Raw genomic sequence first — 23,509 nt, forward strand, 5'->3', positions numbered from 1 at the left:
AGAGGGCTGGCCAGCCTTCTCTGATCACTCCTCTGATTTTTCTAATCAGCCACATAATTAAAAAAAAAAAAAAATTAGAAATGTAACTGCTTGGTTTGTCGTACACAAGACTTCTATTTCTGTTGCTTTAATGGGGCTCTGTGCATCGGTCATGGTCAATGTTGCTTTGATGGTGATGTTTTGTATTTTTAAAGATGAAATTTTACACCTGCTTTTATACTCCACGTCTGAGTGAAGTGGTGGGTGTAGAACTTGAATTTTTATGTGACAGAAAGTCTAGGATATAAGGTGTTGAGATAATACCTTGCAAATAAGCTAAATATTAGAAAAATAGTTTATAGCATTGTATTGGGCAGCTGTTTTAAACCACTCTTTCTATCTTTGTGATGCAAAGATGTAAAAAGTTTCTCTGGAAGAGACAGGAACTCAGTTTGGGAATCACCAGAAGATTTTTTTATTTCTGCTCAGTATTTTAGATATGTTACAAACTTTGGTTGAGCCCTAGGGACGTGTTTAGAAATGGTAATTTTTATGTGAGTCACTGATAATAAAATTGTTCCTGAAGATCATCTGAAACTTGTTTTTAAGTAGCTGCCTTCTCAATGCTGTGATTTTATTTTCATATAGCTTTAAAAACACAAAATGAATTGGGGGAAAGGTGTAAAAATATACTTTGAATAAATTAATTAAGTTCAATATTATATAGCAGATATAACTAAAGAGTATTAGATTATAGATATGTAGAATTTCTGAAAGTGCTTTATTAAATTTCATTTGTGTTTAGGGTAATTATATTTTAATGTGCCTGCACACTTATGCGTTAGCCGGGGATTTGCTTGTCTTTAAAATAGTACTTAAGTATTATAAATAATGAAGTATCTCTGAGCTGCTGTTATCTAATGAGTGATTTGGCCAATGATATCTTTTTCATAATAATATGGGGTCTTATGATGACCTAAGTGGATTATCCGTGACATCACAGTGTTTTCTGTGATCATATGGTTTTGCACTTGAAGTTTTGTTGAGTGTCTGGGCTAATTAAGCTGGATTATAAAAAAGAAAAAATAGATTATTAATTAAAAACGTTAGCAGTACAATCAGTCATCTTTTCTTTGTGAAACTGTGATGGCAAACAGTGAACTTTTTAGCCTGTCTCTCTAACAGGATATAGTTCCCAGCATTGAAGAAGTAATGATTGTTGTTATTGTGCAGTTTTTTTCTTTCATCACTTTGCAAGTCTTCGCCTGACAGCTACATTGAGTATCTCAGTTGCTTCCTGCAGATTTATTTCCTGGTCTCACACAGTTCTGCCTGATAACCCCGCGTGCCCTTGGTTGGAGTGAATGCGGCACTGGCAACAATGGCTGCCTATAAATTCCATGCAGATATGTAACACATTTGACAATGATTCCTCCTAACCAATTAAAATAACATCTGTGGATGAATAGGACAATTTTCTTTGTCTGAAGCAGCTCTTTTTTTTTTTTTTTTTCCCTTCCTCCTCCCCATCTCCCCCCCAAAAAGGAGGTAAGAAGTGACTGTGACCACAGGTTAAAGGTTAACCCATAAGAGTATATCTTTTAGAATTGCATGACCTTGCTTGTAGTTTAACAAAAAAAGAATAAATCTTGAGAGGCAACTATTTCAGTGCAATTCTGTGTATAATTACACCTTGACTTGCACTGTTACAAAAAGCGCATCTTCAGAGTTCCTTTATAACGCACACTGCTCATTTGCCAAATTGGTGCTGCCACTGATGCTGAATAAAAAAGGGTATTTACCTGTGACATCTGATCTTGGCCAATATGTCAGTGTGTTACATAGTTGGGAAATGGTTGGAATATTGCCTGTGGTGCTTGTGCTGATGGATCCCAACTGATGTCTGTCAATCAGCTTGTCAGTAAATTAAAAAAGAAAAAACTTCATCAGGAGATAGGTAAATAAGCTTAGGGTCCCGCAAATATACATATGTGTGTGTATCTATGTATTTTAATTTCCACAATATAATTATATTTCTAAAAAAAACCCAACCTCAAAACCCCTAAACAACTACTCCAGATGATATTAGCATCAGTCAGAATTCAAAGGTATTTTTGGTGCATAGTGCCCATTGCAAATTCAAATTTCTGTCAGGAACAGAAGAGAAACCAGGATTATCTATGACAAAATTAGAAATATTTCAGGGATACTTTCCCAGCTGATCCAAAGAGTTGTGGTTCTACTTAAATCTTGTATATATCTAAATATCCGTATAGCCTTCCCAATAATGTTAACCAACTAATTTTATTTAGTATGTCCATTTCATTATTAGTAAATAATAATGAAAAATGTGTTAAAGTTACAGCATGCTGGCAGTGTAGTCTCTTACAAAGAACAGAAGTTTTTCATACTGCCAATAATATGTCCCGCGCTTTAAAAATGTAAGCTACTGAACTATACTTGGCTGGAGCTTGGAGAGGATGAAAGAATGAGAAGTGGAAGGGCACAACAGTGTGGTTCTAATAATTAACTTCTGGTTTTAATTATTTTATTGTTTAGAGAGGTTTGTTTCATTTGAGGGATTATTGTGTGGAAATAGTAATATATCATCTGGATGTTCGATTGGCACTTTCAATTTTTGTGATGCTTTCCCCCCCCCCCCTTTTTTTCTAGTTTTTGACCATTTCTACTAAATTCCTCAATGCATTTGAACTCGAGTGATTGTCTGAGCAAAATATTCCATTTTGCAAGGAAGGCATCCTTTTAAAATATACATTTAAAGAGAAGAATTCAGAATTACAGGGATAGCATTGAGGCAAAATAGAAAAAAATTCCTTACCTTTAAGCTGGCAGTCATATTTTTATAACAGATGTTCATGCTCGCTTTTAGTATTTGATTCCACAAAATCATAAGCATGTATTTAATGGCGTGTGTAGGAGCTGTTTGTTGACCTTGGGGGGATCATGCAGGAGCACAGTTAAACATGCATATGAATGTTTGCAAGGCTTAGTTATACTTCTTTTTAACAAAAAGTAATTTGACTTGGAAAATTTACTCTGTTACATGTTACAAACTAGCTAGAAACACTAGGCATTTAGAAATATGCTGGAATATCAAGAAGCTTCCAGCTTTTCTAACAGTGAAGGAGAACCCGTTGCACACCACTACATGGACATGTACAGAACTTAATGATTGCTATTTATAGAACTAATGACTATAAAAAGATTGTGTGCCAATCTAGAGATCTAGTGTACTTTAAAAGGAGAGAAGTAAGAATGTGTATCATCCAGAATGAGAAAAAGAGGGAATGGGAAATAAGTATCTGGCATCAGTGGGAAACTATTGTGTTTAGTCCCAAGCATCACCAGAAGAACTGAACAGACAGTAAAAAGTGATTGCAGCTGTATCGAGAATATTCATCGTTCCAAATTCAATCCTTCTGCTGTAGTGTTACCCATTCTAAGGAAGTGCCTTTCCTGACAACTCTGAAATGCTGTCCCCACCTTCATTTTACAGACCCTGGGAGATATTCTTAGGATTTAGTTTTATTAGCATATAAATAAGAAACTAAGAGTATAAAAGAGTTCAGGTCAAGTCATGTCTATGGGCTTTGGCTGCCGTGGACTGCTAAGCCCATCCTGAGGTCCTTTCATTCTTCAGATGGTAACTCCCACTACCTTCAGTGTGGGGTAACAGCTAATTTATGCCACTGAATCAGCACTGACCCACTTAATCAAACAACAAATCCTGGTGTTACCTGTGGTCCACAGGACAACACAGCTGGCTTGCTACACTTTCATGCCCAGCCTATTTTCTGCTTGCGTATGAGCATTCATCATTCTGGGTACCTGCCATGGCTTAGGCTGCCCACCCAAATCCCTGCACTGCTCTCCTTGAACTCTCCTTTCTCTGTGCGCCTTGTGTCTGTTCGGTTCCACCTCTTTTGTCTCCCTCTCCTCCGTATGCAGCCTGATCCTGCTCCTCCAGCTGTGTCCCAAGACCAGGTAAATGACAACTGTTCCTCTTCTACCATCCAAGTTCTTTCCATTGTCTCCTACCCATCATTTTCCTGCTATTCTGCTCCGTCTGGAGCTTTGTATCAGCAAATACAGTATTCATGTTGTCCACTGCTGCTCCTGTATCTAAGCACAGCTTTGCTTTTCTAAATGGTGTAACAATCTCTCATAATGAACCTTCTGAAGAAATGATACCCCACAAAGACCAGCAATGATTTTAGGCCAAATCATTTTGCACAGGGAGAGACAGAAGGGCTTAAAAATAAATTATTCAGATAATTTGTATGTCTAGATAAACTCTGAACCATTTGTTGTGGCGATATAAAAATTACTTAGTCAAAAATGCTTTGGCAAGTTATACCTGAGCATGAGTGGAAGCATACAAAATTTCAGGAAGATAAATTCCAGCTCTCAGAAGCAGAGTTTGAAAAGTGGCTGAAATGAAAACCAACCCTCAAGTAGGGAACGACATTGCAATGGGAATGACAGTGCCTCCTTTTCTCTGAGCAAGTAAAATAAATGGGTCTGCCAGGAGCCAGCCAGGCAAGACCCACGTTCTAACTCATCGTTGAACATTTACTAGTATGAAAACCAAGAGGATAAAAAAAATCATAATTTATTTCTCTTTTCTTTTTTCTTCCACCCTTCTAAAAATAAATAAATTAAGGAAATAGTGTAAAACTGGAGTAGAGTTGAAGCTAGCGAAGTGTGTTATTGTTTCCTTGTGAAAGGACAGCTTCTCATCCATGTCTTAAATTTAGCATCCATTTTTGTTCAAAATAGTGTAGGAACAACTGCGAACATTTTAGGCCCCTTCAGAGAAAGGTGAAAAGGAGCTGCAGAATTACTGGGGGAGGAGAAGTCTGAGTGCTTTAACTCGGTGCATCTACGCTAACAGGAGGCCTTTTTAAAGGCTTCCTTGAAACACAATATTGTCTTCCAGGGTTAATCCAGGATAGTAATAATTAATTGTAAATTGAGAAACGGCTTTAATTCTTCAAAACTAGAAAAACCTGATGCACCAAGCCCACTCACTTAAAGGGCTAGCAGAAAGAAGACAATGTGGCCTCACAAAGTGGGAGGCTTGAAAACTGTTTAGCTTTTAGAAATGAAGGTGAAGAAAGAATGAAATTCACTCTCTCTTATAAATTCAGCATCAATAAATGTTTTTAAAATACTTTTGTTTGCTGGCTTAATGTGATTTATGCCTTGTATCAAGTAATCTGTGGTGATGTTCTTTTTGGCTATCTGGACATAGTTTTTCATCAACACAAATCACTGCAATTACATGACCAGTAGAAGAGAGAAGGTTGATCACCAGTGATAAAGCCCAAGATGGATTAGTGTCGTGTTTCTTATATCTTTGTTCCTTATCTTAAAAAGCCATCCTTAGTTGCTTTTTCTCCTGGTCCAACTCTTACACTTTTTTTTATTTGCTTGTTTCCTGCTACTTGAGTGAGAACCATTTAAGATACTGGTAGGTTTTCTTAGTGCAAACAGAAGGGCTTTTAAGTTGCAGTTTCATGAACAGCTTTTTATTCATGAAAGTGGCATCATTTTGAGTAACCAAAGATTTCAGTATGGTATGGTAGTATGTTAAAAATATTAAAACCAATGCCATTTGAGTGTCTTTACTGGTCATATTCTCTTGATTTGCATTGCTATGAAGATACTCTGGGAGATGTCTTGAATCTATTGGGGAAAAATCGATGAGTTCAATTGGATTGTGCAATACAAAAAAAATAGTAACTACTGCAATGAAGCCAAAAGAATAATAAGTAATAGAGTTGAACCCACACTGTTTCTGTTATACTGGGATGCTTTCTTATTTTGACTGAAATTTCCATGTGCATTCCTGAAATGTTATTATACCTAAGAAACTGCCATATTGTAATCTTTATTTTGTCTGTGTTTTTAAAGGCATACGATGGGTTTGCCAGTTTAGGAATATCACGATTGCTGGAACCTTCCGACATGGTTTTATTAGCGATACCTGACAAACTGACTGTGATGACCTATCTCTATCAAATCAGAGCGCATTTCTCTGGCCAGGAATTAAATGTGGTTCAAATAGAGGAAAACAGTAGTAAAAGCACATATAAAGTGGGTAACTATGAAACGGACACAAACAGTTCTGTCGACCAGGAAAAATTCTACGCAGAGCTGAATGACCTGAACCGGGAGCCCGAGCTGCATCCACCAGACAGTGCTTTGGCAGACTTTGCTTCTCAGGACGACTCCGTATTTGTAAATGACAGTGGTGTTGGCGAATCTGAGAGCGAGCATCAGACTCCCGATGACCACTTAAGCCCAAGCACAGCTTCTCCTTCTTCTCGCAGGACTCGAAGTGACACAGATCCACAAAAATCCCAGCAGAGCTCTGGAAGGACTTCTGCATCTGAAGACATTGGGAAGTGTACCAGTATAGATATGACACAAGCACAGCCTACGTTGGGAAGGAAGAAATTGCTGATAGCTGACACTTTAGACTTGAGTGACTTGGCCCATGTCAGTGATCAAAAAGAGGATGTGTCTCCCACAGTTGCTTGTGAAGATAATGACAAGAAGAGACACCAGAGCTCAGACAGTACCATTGGTTTCTCAGAGCAAGAAAAGCTGGGACGTATAGGATCTACAGAGAGCACAAGAGCAGATCCTGGTTCACCTGTCACAAAGCCAAGTTTATCTCCTACTTCTAAGCTTGGATACTCCTATAATAAGGATATGGATCTTGCAAAGAAACCACATGCTTCTCCGAGGCAAACAGAATGTGATTCTGACAATGATGCCAGAACAGCTTTAAATCATGCAGATCAAACTGCAAAAACAGCCCAGGTAAGAAATTTAAACTTTCTGTATGCCCGTGAGTCAGGATGGAGATGCTTTTCAAGTTCTTTCTCCGTGTTTGTAATTTACACCATTTCTTCATTATAAATGGCAAGGTGGGCGATGTATTTTATTGTTGGGCAACAAATACATTGACTGAAAGTAGGTGATGCTGAAAAAGAGCCATTACAGGAAAAATTCATTTTTAGGAATTGTCCTATATTGTTAATATAATTGTTAATCTTTCCAATCTCTCTCCAATTAAAGGAAGTAACGTTGTATTCTCAACCAGCTCAAAGAAGACGGTTTCAAGGCTTTTGCTACCTTTCTTCTGAGTATTGCACGCTGAAGCAAAAATTGGAAAGACTTATCAATTCATTGATCCATATTTAAAAAATGTAAAGTTTTGAATACCTTAAAATATACCAAACATATTTCCAAATCTTATCTGAGAAACCACATGGCCTTGTGAACATAGCCAACAATGCTGAGGGAGAAACTCTGGAATATTAAGTTGCACTGTTCGTTGAGTGTCCTCAAGCACGTTACTTAACCACAATATCATTTTCCTTTCTATAGAGATAAAAAGGATATGGCCACCTACCTTGCAGATTTATTGTGAGGATGAAAGTTGAATATTATATAAAGCCTGGGTATTATCAGTAAACAGTATCATCACAAAAATAGGTAAAAAATGTTACCAGCCCTGTTTACAAAAATGCCAAAGCATGCTTATAATTTTACCCTTGTGAAGAGCTTTCCTGAGTTTTGGCTTTGTTCAGCTTTGCACCATTAGCTCTGATAAGAAAAGAATACAGCCAGTCTTTTGGTAGTGTGGATTGCTTCAAATATTTTTACATTTTTTCGTGAGTAAGCGCCGTAAAGATTCATTTTATTGCAAGAGAAACAGCCCATGTTTGGGTGATAGTGGCCAAATAGTAGTTCCATAGCCAGCTAGTGAAGTCTCGTGAAGTTTCTCTTCATCATCATCTTTGTGTACTGGATGAGAAAGGAACAATTTGGCCCATACAGAATAATAGAGCAGGATGAGACAGGATGTCTTCTCTATAAAGATTTTCATGTGCAAGGTGTAATAGGCCAAGAGAAAGGAAGAGATGGCTTTAAAGACGGTTCTCTGTTCTTAATCTTCTGTGCATTTGCACATGGTAATAAAATCTCAGATGTGAGCCTCAGTCTGAACCTTGAACACTCAATTGATGGTTAGAGTCAACCACCTCAATTTGCACATGGTTGTTGCAGGAGCACAACCTGCAACATCTGTCCCAGGCCTACCTTGTGTAAAGGCCTAGAGACACGTTTTCCTAGAGTCTTCACAGTTGACCTCGACTAAGAAGTCAGCGCTTGGGAGTATATATATGTATGTATGGGAGCTGCTCACATTGCCTGTGCTCACATTGCCCACCTTCTGCTATTTCTGCTCTGCAGTATAATCAGTCATGTGCATGAAGAAGGGACTTCCTTGTGGATATTCATAAATGAAGTAGAAGCAGATATTTTTGCAGGGTTTTTTGCCTTATACCTGGCCCCTTTGTGTTCAGTTTAAGTTATAAATGAGCGATACCCATATAAGTAGCTAATGAAGCATTAAATTTGCATACATATTAAAGTAAATAAGTAAACACATAGCACATTTAACATAGCTTCCATGAAGCCAATTATTTTTTTTCCCACAGTTGCAGTTTAAAGGCATTAAATGTTGATAGAAATTAATTTTTAAGGGGAGGGGAGAGAACTCTTATTTACATTATAAAGGCCTATACCTTTTTTTCAATTTTACATTTTGATCATCTTTACTTTTCATTTCTATAAAATGCTCTGTCACCTCATGAAGCTGTAATCCATGTGACTCCTGACCTTTATTATATAGGAAGGCTCCTGGCTATTAACTACTGTATAAATGTTAAGTACACTGAGGCTGCCTTGCTGTTAATTATATTTCTTTATTTTTAAGCAACGAATGTTGTCAAGACAGGAAGAGCTTAAAGAACGAGCAAGAGTTCTGCTTGAGCAAGCAAGAAGAGATGCAGCTTTAAAAGCAGGGAATAAGCAACTAACCAATACGATCATCCCAGCCCGCAATAAACAGCTGAATGATGTAAGAAGTATTGGCCAGTATGGCAGTTTACATACACATAAAATTTATTGTATGTGCATATGCTTTTGTGGGGTTCATGTCCTTGAAGAATATTTCTTTTCCACACTGAATCTCCCGGTGCTCTGGTGTGTCATATACCCTTGGTTCACTTTTAAAGCCTATTTCTCCTGCTGTTATGGCCAGCAGAAAGATGCCTTGGACTTCACTGGAGGCAGAGGTCTGGGAGCACCTTCTTTGATTGACACTGTAGTTTCTAATGGGACAAATACCAGAAGTTACTTGTTAAATGATAGTGGAGTAATTTATGCTATTTTTGATTACTTCTCTTTTTTCAGTTAATGAAAATGCATTCCCTGAGCCTGTGATGTAAGCTACTTGCTGCTTCATAAGTGTTGTTGCAGTGAATGAAGCTGCTTGTGACAGTCTTGTAAAAGAGTTGATGGAACAATTCCTTTTTATCACCAAAGTTGATTATGCTGTTGAGATGGGAAAGTGGAGCTGGGGAATGAGCTCCAGTGTTGAAGCAGCTATGGTTGCACCTCCAGTGGCCTCCATGGTGACCTGGAAGGATGCATACTCTCTGGAGATGAAAGCTAATTAATTTTTATGCAAACCTTTGCAATGTGGGTTTTGTGATTCTCACTATTGCGCGTTAGAGACTGTACTGGCAACTAGGAATGTAAATGTAACTGAAAAATAATGATACAGAGAAAGGCTTGAATCTTTATTAATTCACATCTTTCAGATCCTAGTCCTGAGGGGGAGATTCTGCTTTTTACATAAATGGGATCATACAATCAAAAAATGAAGACAGTGATTTACATGTCTCATTTCATTATCTTAACTGTCTTGGATCCATGCTGTACTTTTTTTTTTTTTCCCCCCTCACAATTGCTCTCCCAAACTGATACTTCTTTTTCTTCAAAATATATCCATGTATGCAGACAAGTCTTATTTGTGTAATGATAACACAGTGAGATATATGAGCAATTTTTTTATTACTTTGTATTTAAGTTTTTTCTAGGTAACTATATTTATGTAGTTATATCTAGGTAAGTATAAATTTCACTTTGGGTTTTTTTTAATTAGTTTTTCATAAAGCAAACAGCATTAGAGGATGGATACTATAGGCAACTACTCTGGCAGGAACAACTGTAATTAAAATTGCCTAACATTTTTTATTACAAGCTCCTATTTTAAAAACATTTTACAACTTTGCTAGTATTTCATTGTTTGAGCTGAAATTTTCCCCATCAGCTCTCTGCCTCAGGCTAATATTTTATAATTTTTTTACGTCAAAAAAACCCCTGTTCAACTGCTTCTCTGCTAAAAAATGTCTTATGGGCAGAAGGTTCCATCCCCTTGAAAAATCTGTTCAAAACAATCAAAGTTGTGTTAATAGCACAATCTTGTCAGACAGCCTTGAAGTTCAGAAAAGTTGGTAAGGGTCAGTAAAAATTATCTGTATGGACACAGCACAGTAAGAGCATCTTTTACCATTGCTCCCCCAAGGATCAGGGCCTTAGGGGATGCAGATTCTAGTATTGGAAAGCAAAACTTTCTATTTTAGACTCTAACTCCTGCTGATGAAATCCAAACAGGAAGAAAAGGAGCTACCCCACTGGCATGCAGAGGAGAGATGCTTGGGTAGATGGCAAGGAAACAGATGGCAATGTGAAGTTAGACAAAAATGAAGACTGTGTCTAGGCCATGAAAACCAGCTGGAGGATAAGAGATAGGGATAGAGTTTTCAAGTTGAGAGTCAGGATTGTGTAGTTCAGGCAGCCAGATTACCCATGGAACCTTATGTCATTTATTACAGAAGCTGAAAAATGAATTAGAAGCTGGTGGGAAAGGGAAGGGCAGTCTTTTAGGGCCGCTCTGCAGAGCCAAAGTTTCTTGCTGCCTCCATCAGAAGCTCTTTACAATGTTGGGAAGGTACCTTCAAGCCAACATACTCAAGGTGGCAGATTCCTTGATTTCTGATTTTCAACCCAAGATTCTTGGGGACTGATTTCTGGAAGTTGTGAATGCATCCAGCTGTAGCCAAGTCAAGGAGAACCATCCTGGCCCCTCTGAAATCCTGGGTGCTCTGAGCAAACAGGTAATGGGCACTCTTGACTTGAGTTCACTGTAACATAAGAATAACAAAAGCTCCTCAGCTCAGAAGGGAGTTGTGGAAATGTAGTTTGGAAACTCTTAGATATCATGATGAAGAGTGCTACAGAAATGCTCTGTGAGAAATTAATAATTCTGTGTTTAGAGAAATGTTTAAATAGTCTATTTTAAACAAAGTGTAGGGCAGACAGTGAATGATGAGGGTAAAGTGAGATATTGCACAGTTGTTCATTCACTGAACGTTGTCAGTCATGGCCACTGAAAAAGACAAGTATCTTGTAGGGAAAAAAAAAGTATGGGTTATGCAATTCAAGGCTATACGAAATGAGAACCAACGCAAGGTTGTACAGCTAGTGTAATTTTGACATTTTCTAACTTTTGTGTGCTTGACTTACCAAACTCAACATGCTCCTACTGCACTTCAGTGAGAAACGTGCATTGTAAAAGGGAAGCATCTTTCATGGAGGCTAGTATAGTATTCATATTTGATATATTATATGAAGTTGATCTATAATAATATGTATTACATAAAGCTGTATATAACATATAGATACGTTCTATACATATCCATACTTGTGTATGTTCTGAATGAGGATGTATGTATGCATCAACATGTATAGATATAAAATACATTGATTTCTAGTTTTCTTTAACATATTTGATCTTCATAGAGATGAGACATTTCCATTTGATGTAGTGTGCCAGTTTACTACAGGTCATTGCTTATTTGATTGTTAGAAAATAGTACAGACTTATATTCAGTGTTTTCTGGTCATTAAGGTTAATAAGAATTTGGATTCAAAGCAGTGTTGTATGTGTCAGTGTGCGGTAAGATGTAGTAGTGTGTTATCCAATGAGAGTTATGATAGTAAGAATCAGCATTTAGTAGTGGGAATTGGACTAGGTGCATTTTGGGGATGGACTGAGAGGGATGCAAATGAAAATGGCTTAAAATAGGAAGATCTAATTTTATGTAAGAAAACTTTAAAGAGATAGTCCAGGGCCAATACTTTCAAAAATAATTCTTGAAGTTTGCAAATTGCACCTTTTTTGATACTTTCATGAAAAGAGCTTTAGCAGCCCAGTCTTTCAGAGTGTTTTCTGAAAATCAGTCACCCCAGCTAAGCTAAGCCTGCAGAGTCATTAGTTACTTTTGAAAATCTTTTCTCATAGGCCTTGCCATTACAGCTTTACATTTGTCATATGAGAACTATGAATCGCTGTTTTCTTAGTAAACAAGTGAGAACAATATACAGTGCATGGGGTTGTATTACTGCTTGAGGTCAACAGAAGGGAGGAAATTTCCAAGTCTGTTCCATGGTCATAAATACAGGTTGCTTGATATGTTCTTGCCTGATTTGGTTTGGGTTTTTTTGGTGGCGTTCCTGTTTCTCCTGTAAGCATAGAGCAAATACCTTCTTCAGCCTAAGTCTTACCCTTCCTCTGGTAGAAGCAATATTGTGTTATTTTTTTCAGTAATCATGTACTCTGGGCTTGCTTTTTTTTTTTTTTTTTTTAGCTCCTCCGCCCTTTTTGAAATCTCTCTTGTCTTTTTATTGACCACTAACTGGCCTCTCACAAAGTACTGGCTGACTTCCCATGACATGTCCATTCTCTTGGCTGTTTACACCTTTTTCTTGAGTCTTCTTTCTTGCTGCAGTGTGCTTGCATCTTCTCATGTTTGTGCTCTGGGGTTAGGCCCATGTCAGTATTCTCACTTGCTTTACTTTTTTTTTTCTTTTTAACTCAGAAATTGATAAAGTTGTGGGAGCAGAAGATTGAGGCACTGAACATGCTCACGTACACGTTAATCCCGTTTTCCTCTGAATCACACATTTTTCATTGCACTGCAAGATGTATCCTCTTCCCCTTCTTTAATTTGTATGTTCTTGTTCTTTCCTCTCTCTCGGACTGTATTTCAGCTGTCTGCCCTGGCCATTTCGGCTCCCCTTCTAATTTTTAACTTTTCTTTCCTAATACCCGCTCTCTTTACTCTTTCTTGCCTTAGACATCTTCCCTCTGTGCCTTCTGCCCCATCATTTTCCATTCCTTTTGAACCTACCTGATTTAATCCCATCATTCTCTGCTTGCTTGCTTCTATTTGTATCATATTAGCCCTTCTTTTCTCCCATTTCTTCCCTACTGGCAGGGTGGTAGAAGTTTTTTCACTGTTAGGTCTGTTCATTTGGTGCTTCTCAGCAACCTTCAATCTGCAAGCTGTATGCATGCCATCCTGTATGGAGGTATGTAAGCCTGTAGGCAGGTATTTGAAGTCTAAGAAGAGACCACATTGATCAGAAACTCCTTGAAAACATGCTCATGGTTTGGGAGGATCATAGATATGTCATTAAAATTGATGCAGCTTTTTGGAGACTGGAAGAATTAGCTTAAGAGCTCTGTGAACAGAGTTACTGATCCCCTCATGGATCCCTTTCTCTATGGTAGATTTATAAACGGCTCAGCCTTTTTGCTTGCTTTCTTCATGTAGGTGTGCATGTAGTGACTCTTTTACGAGATGCTTCTGTCATTTCCAATCTGGTATAGCAGCTGTAATCACTTAGCTTTTAACCAGGAGAGCCTTTTTATTAGCTTACTCATTTTTATTTAACTCACCTTTTCTCATGATGAATATCACAGGGCTAGAAGGGATGTATCTGCTCCTACCAGATGCTGTAAAATATCAGCCTGCCGTGATGGTTGTTAGCAGCAGCAGTTTGGCTGGAATTAGATGTTGGAAAGGTGAGGAGACTGGAGCTGGTCTGTGCAACCTAGCTGGCAAAGTGGGCAGGCTAGAGAGGGCCACAACAAGTAGGAAATATTGAGGAGTCACCGGGCTAAAAGGTCTTTCCAGCAGGGAACCCTCACTTGCGGAACGTGGAGTGGAATCCACAATTCTTGAATCTTGGCATAACCCCACTGTCAGCAAATATCTGCGAAGGCCAGTGGCAAAATGTTCGTCTTATGCTCCTTTAATGACTGGTCCACATAAAGAATGGAAATTTACTGCAGCTGTCATTTACTCTGTAAACTGAAATGGCTATGGTTATGGAGTCAGTGTGATTACAGAGAATGGAATTAGGAGTTAAGAAATGCACAGGCAACTTTAATTAACCTCCTTTGTGTATATGCATTATGATGCAGTCTTTAATTATGTGATCACATACTATTTTCCCCAAAGAAATTGTGCCTCATTTAGCTCAGAGGATTGAGGTGATGTAGAAGGCTGTTTGTCCAGAGGACCTCTGTCCTTTCAGTTGCAGAAATTGGAAGGTATGCGGCAAACGAAGCAGGGATTGCAAGGAGCAAAAGGATGAGGTCATAGTTAAGGTGCTTGAAAGAATTAAACGCAGTGCTGCCTTTGCCTCAGAGTTCCTGATTGGTACTGTTAAGTCTTTTGAACCAAACTTCCTCCAAGTGGTCATTAATTGTGAATCCTTCCTTTCCGGATTGCCATTTAAAGCGAAGGTTTGATTTGCAGGTGCATTGAGCATCCAGGTCTGTCAGGGAAATCAATTGGAGCTGTGCTTGAGACACATAAAGGGCTGCATAAAGCTTAGTATACTGAAAAACCCCAGGTAATAGGCTTCCCAGAGTGAGCACCCAGTGTTAGATCCTTTTAGCTGGATCTCTCCATCTCAGTTCTCATCCGAAGAACAGGGCAATAACACCACCACGGGGTGTTATGAGAAGGCAATGTGATTAATGCTTTTGAGGCACTTAAATACCATAGTGATGAGCACTGTAGAAAAGCCCTTGAAGAAATTAATAATTCTGTCTACAGAGCAAAATTTGAATATTGTGGAGTAAAGAATGGTGCTACATATTGATGGGCCTACATATTGAACAGTGAAAATAAACCAAAGTATTGAACGCCACTGGGTAGAGCTCAGATCTGGGCTGAATATCAGGGCATAGTAAAAGTAAAGGGTAGTGCCACGGCAAGGCTCCAGTCTAAAGGATACAGAGTGGGATGAAAATCAACATTGTGCTCAGTAGTTTGATTCCTGGCATCTCCTAAATCGTGTGTCAAATTCTTTTAACTTGTTTTTGCAAGGTAGATGCCTTTAGCAGAGAATGCCGTTTAGCATGGAATTTAGGAAAAATAGTGCTCATCTGGCAAAGGATGTATTTTTCTTCCTAACTCGGGCCACAAATTGTTCCTGAAGTTATTTGGATTTTACTTGAGGTAAGGATTCCTCCATGGTGAATTTAGCTGCAGGACTGGACCCCTCGTATGGATTTGGCCAAAAATTTTGCATATTTAGGATCTAGCATAAGTTCTGGGATGCAGGAGTTCAATAGCGTAATACCCAGAGAGAATTGCTCTATCTTTTGCCTCTTGTGAAATAGGAAAATAGTGATTCTTTCTTCACAGCAGCATTCTGAGAATGACTACACTAAAAACACTAAAAATTGTGAAGGACTCCATTTATACAATAAGTATTTAAAACCAACTTAATATAACTGAAGGGGTGTTTTCAGAGAGCAATCCTGACACTGCCGCTGTGCTTAAATGCAAGTGTTACTAGCCTGCTTTCTGTACAGAGAAAGATTTGCTTTTATTTCTCTGCTACCATTATTTCATATTTATTCAAGTTGAATGACAGCTATAGCTGTCATATATATATTTTAAAAAAAAAAAAAAAAGCTTTGAAAGAGCAGTGGGGACTATATTTAGCTTTTGTAATAGAATTTGCATATACAAAGTACCTCGCCAAAAAGCTGTTACCTCCAAACATGCGAACACTGTCTGTGTACAGAGGGCAGCGGGAACGGGTTATGCCATGAGATTGCTTCTTTCTGCTCAGAATATTGCTTTTTATTACTCCCTTGCTCAAAGAACTTGTTGCAGCTGTATCTAATTCGTATTTAATAAGCTCTTTCTACTTCAGGTGTCAATCTGTTTTGCCCATTACTTTTTATTTTCATAAATATTTGAGTGAAAAATGATAACTTTTTTTGCATCCATAGTGCACTAGTGGAAATGGAAATCTTTTTAGAAAACCTTTAGAAAATGACAAAATCTGAAAGGAGATGATTTTGTATATTCTTACTTTAATTTTGATGGCATACCTTTGTACAAATATGGGATATGCTAGCTGCAATAAAATAAAAATAAAGCATTATTTTAAATGCTCAGAAAAAAGCTTTAATAAACAGTCCCATTTATTGATTATGTCCTGCAAGTCTTCTGCCCCTCTGAGCTAATAAACTCCTAACTGTCCTGCTCTAATATAAGACCAATAAGTAAACTCTAGTCAACACGACAAGAAGTGGTACCGAATGCAAATTCACAGTAGACAACAAGAGTAAGATGTATTAATTTGATTGAAAGATGCCTTAAACTCCAGTTAGCGTTGCTAGCATTCTTTCCTCCAGATATTTTAACAGGCTCCTGAAAATGAGCTACCGAATCGCTTTATTCAGTAATTTTTATTTCTACGTGAAACCGGTATCCCTACTTCTATTGCAGGAAGAAAGGCATCTAGCTCATCAGTGGATGTTTTTATTTTTTTTTAGTCTGCTCAGTTGGAAAATAAATGTCTGTGATTGAGATGGTAATGTTAATTCATTTAAGGAAGCACTCCTAAGTTATTCCCATCCTGTATTTCTTAAAAAACCAAAGAGGGAAAAGCTGATCTTTATTAATTAAACACGTAACGTGAATTTATTGAGGTGTAAGATTTTGCAGATGGCAACCTTGATCTTTTAATATTAATTGGAAAATATTGATTGAAAAAAGACTAGTCTGTCATGCTGATAATTGTGACCAGTTTTGGATATGATCACTAGATCTTCTGGTAAAAAGATTGAACATTATTTTGGTAATCCCTGAGCTTTGGTAACTTATTCCCTGTTGTTCATTTATATGTCTTGTCTGTATGCCGCTATAAAGTGGTTAAATATGGCTTAAGCTGATAAGACTATGCTGTATAGTATTTACATTTCATGAGCATTCCAAGTTTTATAGCTGTTTTAACAATATACTTTTCTTTAAATGAAGGTTAGACCTGCTGACCGAACACTTCAAAACCACAACTGAACTGATATTTACTTCTTTATAACGACATGCTCAGATTGAGATAGCCTGATCTCATTTCCTTGATGGCAAGAACAAACAAATTGTTTTATTTAACGTTACTCAATACATTAAAAGTAAAAATAATCTCTGATTTTCCAAGAAGGTTCTACATTTTTTTACTTCATATTTAATATGTTTAAGCACTTTCTTACTATGAAGTTGTGATATTTCACTGTACAAAAATACTGCTATAGACAACTCTCTGACGTAGCTGGGAAAATAAATCAATTAGTGCAAGTAAACTCATTTCTAAGAAGAATTAGCATGCACTGTCAGTTTTATGCCAGGAGGGATTTCATGAATAAAGTGTAACCTTTGATAATGCAAGACAAATGTTACACAGTTTGAGTTTTAGATATAAATGCTTGAGATTCTTAGCTGAATTTTATTGCTGTTATTTCCATAAGCTGTATCTATTTACACCACTTAAATATCTGGCCTAAATATACAAATACGTGGTTGTTTATTTTGTGGATGTAAATTCAAGGTGCTGCGTAGTCTGCCGCCGTAACATTAACTTGCACGCTTACAGAAAATAGGCTGTCAATTTATTAACTGAATTTTAAGATCAACTGAACAGCATAAGTTCAAAAACTGAAGCATCTTCTATCAGTTTATAAATATTAGCCAAAAAAAGGTCTCAATGTTTCAGAGCTCTCCCTTTGTGTATGAAGCGAGACCTACATTTCTTACAATCTGGAATGCTCTTTTTCTATCGCTGCTAATAACTGTGGACGTTTTCTGTGTGGATGTTCAGTACACGCTGTTGTGAATCCCAGGATGATATCGCCATTACTTAGAGCTGTATTTTGCATTGCCTATTCTGTTATTGCTCAGCATGCACAAGGGTAGAGTTAAAATCTTTATTCATTTCATTTAAAAATGTTTCTTTTGTTCTCCTTATCGTGTTCTGGCTTTCCCAAGGATATATGCCTTGAACGAAAAGTCACATGTGCATTACTAATTGTGTGCCATTGTATTTACAGTTCCTAGTGGTGGCACTGTGAAGCTACTAATTCTTTTGCTTCACTTGATGTAAAATAATCTGAGTGTCTTTGATAGCAGTGAAACAGTATTAATTGTTTTGTACATTTCTTGGTCACTCTTCTTAGGTGGTCTTCATAATCTATTAGAACTTTCAGCCAGATTTTTGTAATGTCATGCCTCCAGCAGTGATTAAATTGGTAATTAATGAACAGTCCTTGGCAACATAAACCACATCCCGTTAATTTTCCCTTTTGAGTTTTTAGAAGTTGTCGTCTCTGTCAGAAAGCATTGCGCCACCTTGCTACGGCCCCTTGGCATGAAACCACAACGGCTTGATTTTTTGCAGCCATTAGTAGATCAGAGCAGTAATTTCACAGTATTTTGGTCAGGGTAATTATAGTACCAAGTACCGAGTAGAGTTGGGAATTCACACAAGAAGTCCAGAAATACCAGGTGAGCTTCCTTGTGTTCACTGGGACGTTATGATTAGTTTAATTGGGCTTTGTTTGATTTCAGCCGCAGAGATTCTTTGTGCCACGGCACTGCAGCCACTTTCCACTTTAGTGTTTCTGACCTGCATTGACAGGAACTGGTGCAAAAATGAACTCTTTGAAGTGGGACTCTATGGAGAGGGCAACTAAAAAAGGGGAAAAGTGATGTGTAAATAGTTTACTGTAGCAAAGCTTGAAACCGGACCGAATACTCTGCATTTTGCGGGCAATGTGATTCAAGTTCTTGTGTATTTTCAGCCAGAATGCATAATATTTCTGCTACGTTTGTGCAACTGTTTAGTAAATTACTGCATTCAAAAATGCAAGCTTTTTTTAATCACTGTTTTTTATATAGCACCTGCTCTTCTACCTTTGAAGATACAGTTGTTTCTCTTACCAGAAATAATGCGAATCATCTCTTTAGTCCTGCAAACAAATCTGGGCGAATGCATTAATGAGACCGCAGCTGCACTTAGTAGTTCACATGTCACGAAATAGTAGGTAAAGGCATTCATACTTGAGTGACTGACTATAGGTGTAGAAGCCTTCAGCAGTACATTGTGCACATTAAAGTTTAAATAGTCACTTGCCTGTTGGCTTCTGAAAGAAAGGACTGTCACTGGTCACTTCTCCTGAAGCCTTAATGAAACCAAATAGTTTGCTGCGAGTTTGGGCCTAACCATTGGGGTGTTTCATGCAGTCTTGTCAGTTGATGTTCATGAATTGACTTGAACGGAGATCAAAGTGTTTCTCAAAATGGAGAAGCGGGGAGAGAGACAGCTCCTTCAATTGCACCACAAGAGCTAATCAAGCCATCAGTTCTTTATGCACACTGCGTGCCTTTAGAATTTAATACCCAATGGTTTGTCAGGACAAATTGAAATTCGGGGGTTGGGGAGGGGGTTACCTCCTCGGCCCACTGCAAATAAAATACGCACTTCACTCTTGTGGAGTCTAGTTTTGATAAATTTTATAATTTAACGTAAAACTGCAATGTTGATTAAATATTTGGGTTTGGGGGGAAAAAAAGTTAAGGTAGAGGATTCAATGGGCATTATACACCTTAGCGCTGATTAAAGATCCAGGTTTAAAGTGAAAGAGAAACTAAACTCAGTGTGATTTTTTTTGTTTGTTTTTTGATTGCTGTTAAGCTTTTTTGCTGAAACATTTTAAATTGGATTCAGAAGATAGTTTTTCTGAGTGTCACTTAAAACAAAGTCATGTGAAAATGCCTCCCTCCCTCTCTCTCTTTTTAATTGATATGATTTAGGCAGAGGAAAATGGTAAGGGGGATTTTTCTATTGCAGAAGCAATTTTTAAGGGATTTAGTCTTATTTAGCCTGAAGGTCTTCACACTAATGAGAGCACTTAAGTTACGTCCAGGCGTTGATTAGACAGCTCATCTATCAACTGGAGCATGAGAATTTGTATTTTAGGTACCTTTTATACATTATAAATGTGTATGCTTTTTTTATTACTTTAGACTTTATTTTCCAGAAATTTTTAATTACCTTCTTTCACATCCAAGGTGGCTGTAATGCAGCTGACAGAGCACAAACGGTAACAGGGAAATACTCAACGTTTGATGAGAAATAATATTGAAACTGTATCTGTAGAAACTGGCGTGCCGAATGCAAATTGCTACCCAGATATGTTCCTTAAACCGCCACAAGCCCCCTTAAAGTCTAAATACATTTATTCAGGGAATGCAGAATTATATATATTTAAAAAACGTCCCACCACCACCCTCCCCAAAAATTGTGAATGCTGTCTCTACCTGTAGGGGTTTTTTGCCGTGTTTAAAACACAATAGTGTCTTAATTATTTTCTGGAAAGTACAGCTTTTGTAACTTTTTTGACATTTCAGGTTTTAAAAAAAAAAATAGAAATTAAACGTTGCCACCAGCTTGCACTATGAGCAGCCTGTAATAACAGTTAAAAAAGCTTTCTGAACTATTTGACAAGATTTCTTAGTGCTGAGGCCATATGCTGTAGCCTTTAAGCTATTTCTTCCTATCAGTTTCATTATCACCTGCCTCTGAGTCTCCAATATCATCAGTAAGCACATGCAGAATCATAATTATGCCATGTACAAGTTCTTTGATAACATGTACAGTTTTCTTCTTAATTCTTTATCAAATGCATTGATCGTGGCATGTGTGCATTGATCCAGGTCCACCATCTGGCTGTGTGTGATAAGCACAGTGGCATCTTTGCATTTCCACTGTCATTCATTGCGCTACAATTTGGCTGCAGGGGAGTAGTGGCTGGGATTAGCCCTGTTCTGCTACTTACTTGCATTTTAAGTTGACACCTCTACAGCGGCTCAGACCACATTACAAACTGAAACACATACGCACGACTTAGTGATGTGACACTCCTCAATAAGCTTACTCCACTAGCTACTCAACAATCTGTAATTGGATTTGTAGGAATAACAGCAAAAGATTTCCTAAGAATTGCTGGGGACAGAAGGTGAAGTTTTCTCATTATTGGCAAAAGGCTAGGTATAGATCCTAGGCGATTGGTATTTTCCATTAAAAACAAGCTGCCAGCAGTTTGCAGGACATTTTCAAAAAACCCCAGCAAAATAGGAGCCAGGGAGACACAGGCTTTGCACTTGTTCTATCCATTCTCATCACATGCAAGCGGACTGGGATGCTGCCACCCTCCCTCAAAAACTAAGAGGAGGGGTGGGGGAAAACAACTTTTGGAGGCACCCTGCAGTCTGCTCTGCTTTGTTCGGCTTTGAGTGAACCGGGAGCATTCCTCAGGAGGGCATGTCCTCCTCCCTTGGCACGGGGTTGTTCGCCTGAGAAGGAAGCTTCCCAGGATGGCAGTCTGAAAGATTCTGCTCTCCAGCTTACGCATCCCATCCACTTGCCAAAAGTCTTTGTTTCATAACACCGTTTTTTTTTTTTTTTAAATTATAAAGTCAAGTTTACACAAGAGAAAATCCCTTAAGTGGAGCTCAACGAATGTTGACTCCTACAATGAGTAAGCAGCTTCTTTAACTTCTGTCTGTAACTCAGCTGTGGAAAGCCACAGAAAATACCATCTTTAGACTATTGATCTCAGATGGGACGTTATGCCCTGTCTGGATGATGGCACTATTTCAGAATATTTCTCAGCCTGCACACTTGAGACCCTGTTTTGTGGTTAATGCCAATAGCATTGACAATCACGGTGACAGGCGTAACAAGCTTCTGCATCCCGACGCCGTAGGTGATTGTTGTCCTTAATTATACTTCCCCGGTGAGGGAGAGCACAAACTTGCCTAAGCAGAGAAAATTCCAGGGAAGAAGTTAGCGGAGGGCTTTGTCGCTGCTTTTGGTTTAGATTGACTTTCTTGACGATCTTTCCTGGGAGCCCCGTTGGTAGGCAAGGCTGCCCTTGCATTGTTCACTGGGAGAGCACCTCGGTCTTAATATCGGTGCAGGCGAGCGAGAAGAGGAGGAAAACAGAAAGTGGTGTATTTGGAATTAGATATTTCAGCCTGTCTTTAAAACTTGCCGTACAGCCAAGTGCAGTGTGAAATAGAAATGCTCGCCTTGATCGTCACATAGATGTGCAGCTCCTAAAGGGTTAAACGAGTTAAATCTTATTTATCTGAATAGAACTACAGGGCTGTTTTGCAGAATGCTCTAGCACAAATACCTATGGTTCGCTTTGACGTTACAATTTTTTTGTTGGTTTCTTTACTTTAAATACTTGAACTGTTAGACCTTTTACTTTTTTCTCTGAGAAAGATGTATTTGTACCAGATTAGAAAAGCTAAACTGTTTCTTTACATTGAATAATCAGCCTGTCATGACAAATCTATCTCCTTCTGCATGAGTAGGTGCCAGTTTGACTAGCTTCTTTTAGGCTCACACTGGGTTTTAAGCTGGATCCATGTGCATGACTGGCAGTGCATTTGTTGGGCCAGATCTAAGGAGCCAGAGAGCGTTCAGCTCCTTTTTGCCTACAAAAGAGCAGCCAGACAACCAGCAAGAGGCCTTGGATGTAGCACAAGGTGATAGTTACTTAGTCAGCCATTCTTTTTTTCAAATATATATTTTTTTTTTTTATTCAGTAAACTAAGAGTTTCTCAATTTCACAATGACATGAGGGATTAAATTATCAATGGATTGTTTTTCTACAGCCAGCATTCTTCACACCAGAAGTACAAAGCAAATCGTACTTTTTCCAGAACAACATAGTTTATGTTAAACAAATAAATAAAAAATTGCTGGCTAACGTTTCTTTAAAAATACCTCCCAGATTTAAGGAGATGTTTTCCATTTTACAGCCACACAACCACATTTTATTGTGAATTTAGAGGCTGTTTTTTCTTAAAGGGGATAGCTTTGTTAAGACATTGTTTGTGATTCTTCCAGTTTTAGACTTAGGGCTACTTCTGTTTTCATTGTCTTGTCTCATTAGTCCATCGGTGCCGTAGAGCGTAAGCCAATAGCTGCTTCTTTATGACAAGTGATTTGATACTTTTTGTGATACAGATTCATGAAAAAATATTTTCAAGCTACATACAGTTTATTGGTAGTAAGGTAGCTGTAGACACCAGGCAGAAAATATCTAAGATGTTTTCTGTCTTTCTGGTTTTTTTTCTTATGTTGACCACTTCCTATGATCTGACCAGCCACCGAAATCCAAAGCCAGTGCACTTTTGTTTACGTTGAGTATTCCCTGCTTAGCAATTCATATTTTGCTCACTACCTGTGTATTTTGAGCTGTTCTGAAACAGTGGTAGAGACCAAACATAGACGTGGTCCCCAGGGTGATGAAAGATTTAATCTGACCAGATGGGACAAACTTGAGAAAGATTTTGACTTTCCACTCTGTTTTGCAACAAGAAAGGCTGATTTTTTTTCTCCCATCCTTTCTTTGTTAGAA

General features: G+C 38.1%; 1 protein-coding gene across 22 annotated transcripts in view; it reads left to right on the top strand.

Moving 5' to 3' along the window:
- The window catches only part of EHBP1 (EH domain binding protein 1), a 229,641-nt gene that overhangs the window by 148,457 nt on the left and 57,675 nt on the right, over positions 1 to 23,509 (top strand). For all 22 annotated transcript variants that reach the window (XM_054821276.1, XM_054821277.1, XM_054821278.1 and 19 more), the window contains 2 exons: positions 5,917 to 6,831; positions 8,795 to 8,938. In XM_054821276.1, the coding sequence (XP_054677251.1) occupies positions 5,917 to 6,831; positions 8,795 to 8,938 (1,059 nt within the window). The remainder of the gene's footprint in view (positions 1 to 5,916; positions 6,832 to 8,794; positions 8,939 to 23,509) is intronic.

This window comes from Grus americana, chromosome 3, assembly GCF_028858705.1.
Source record: "Grus americana isolate bGruAme1 chromosome 3, bGruAme1.mat, whole genome shotgun sequence".
Lineage (NCBI taxonomy): Eukaryota > Metazoa > Chordata > Aves > Gruiformes > Gruidae > Grus > Grus americana.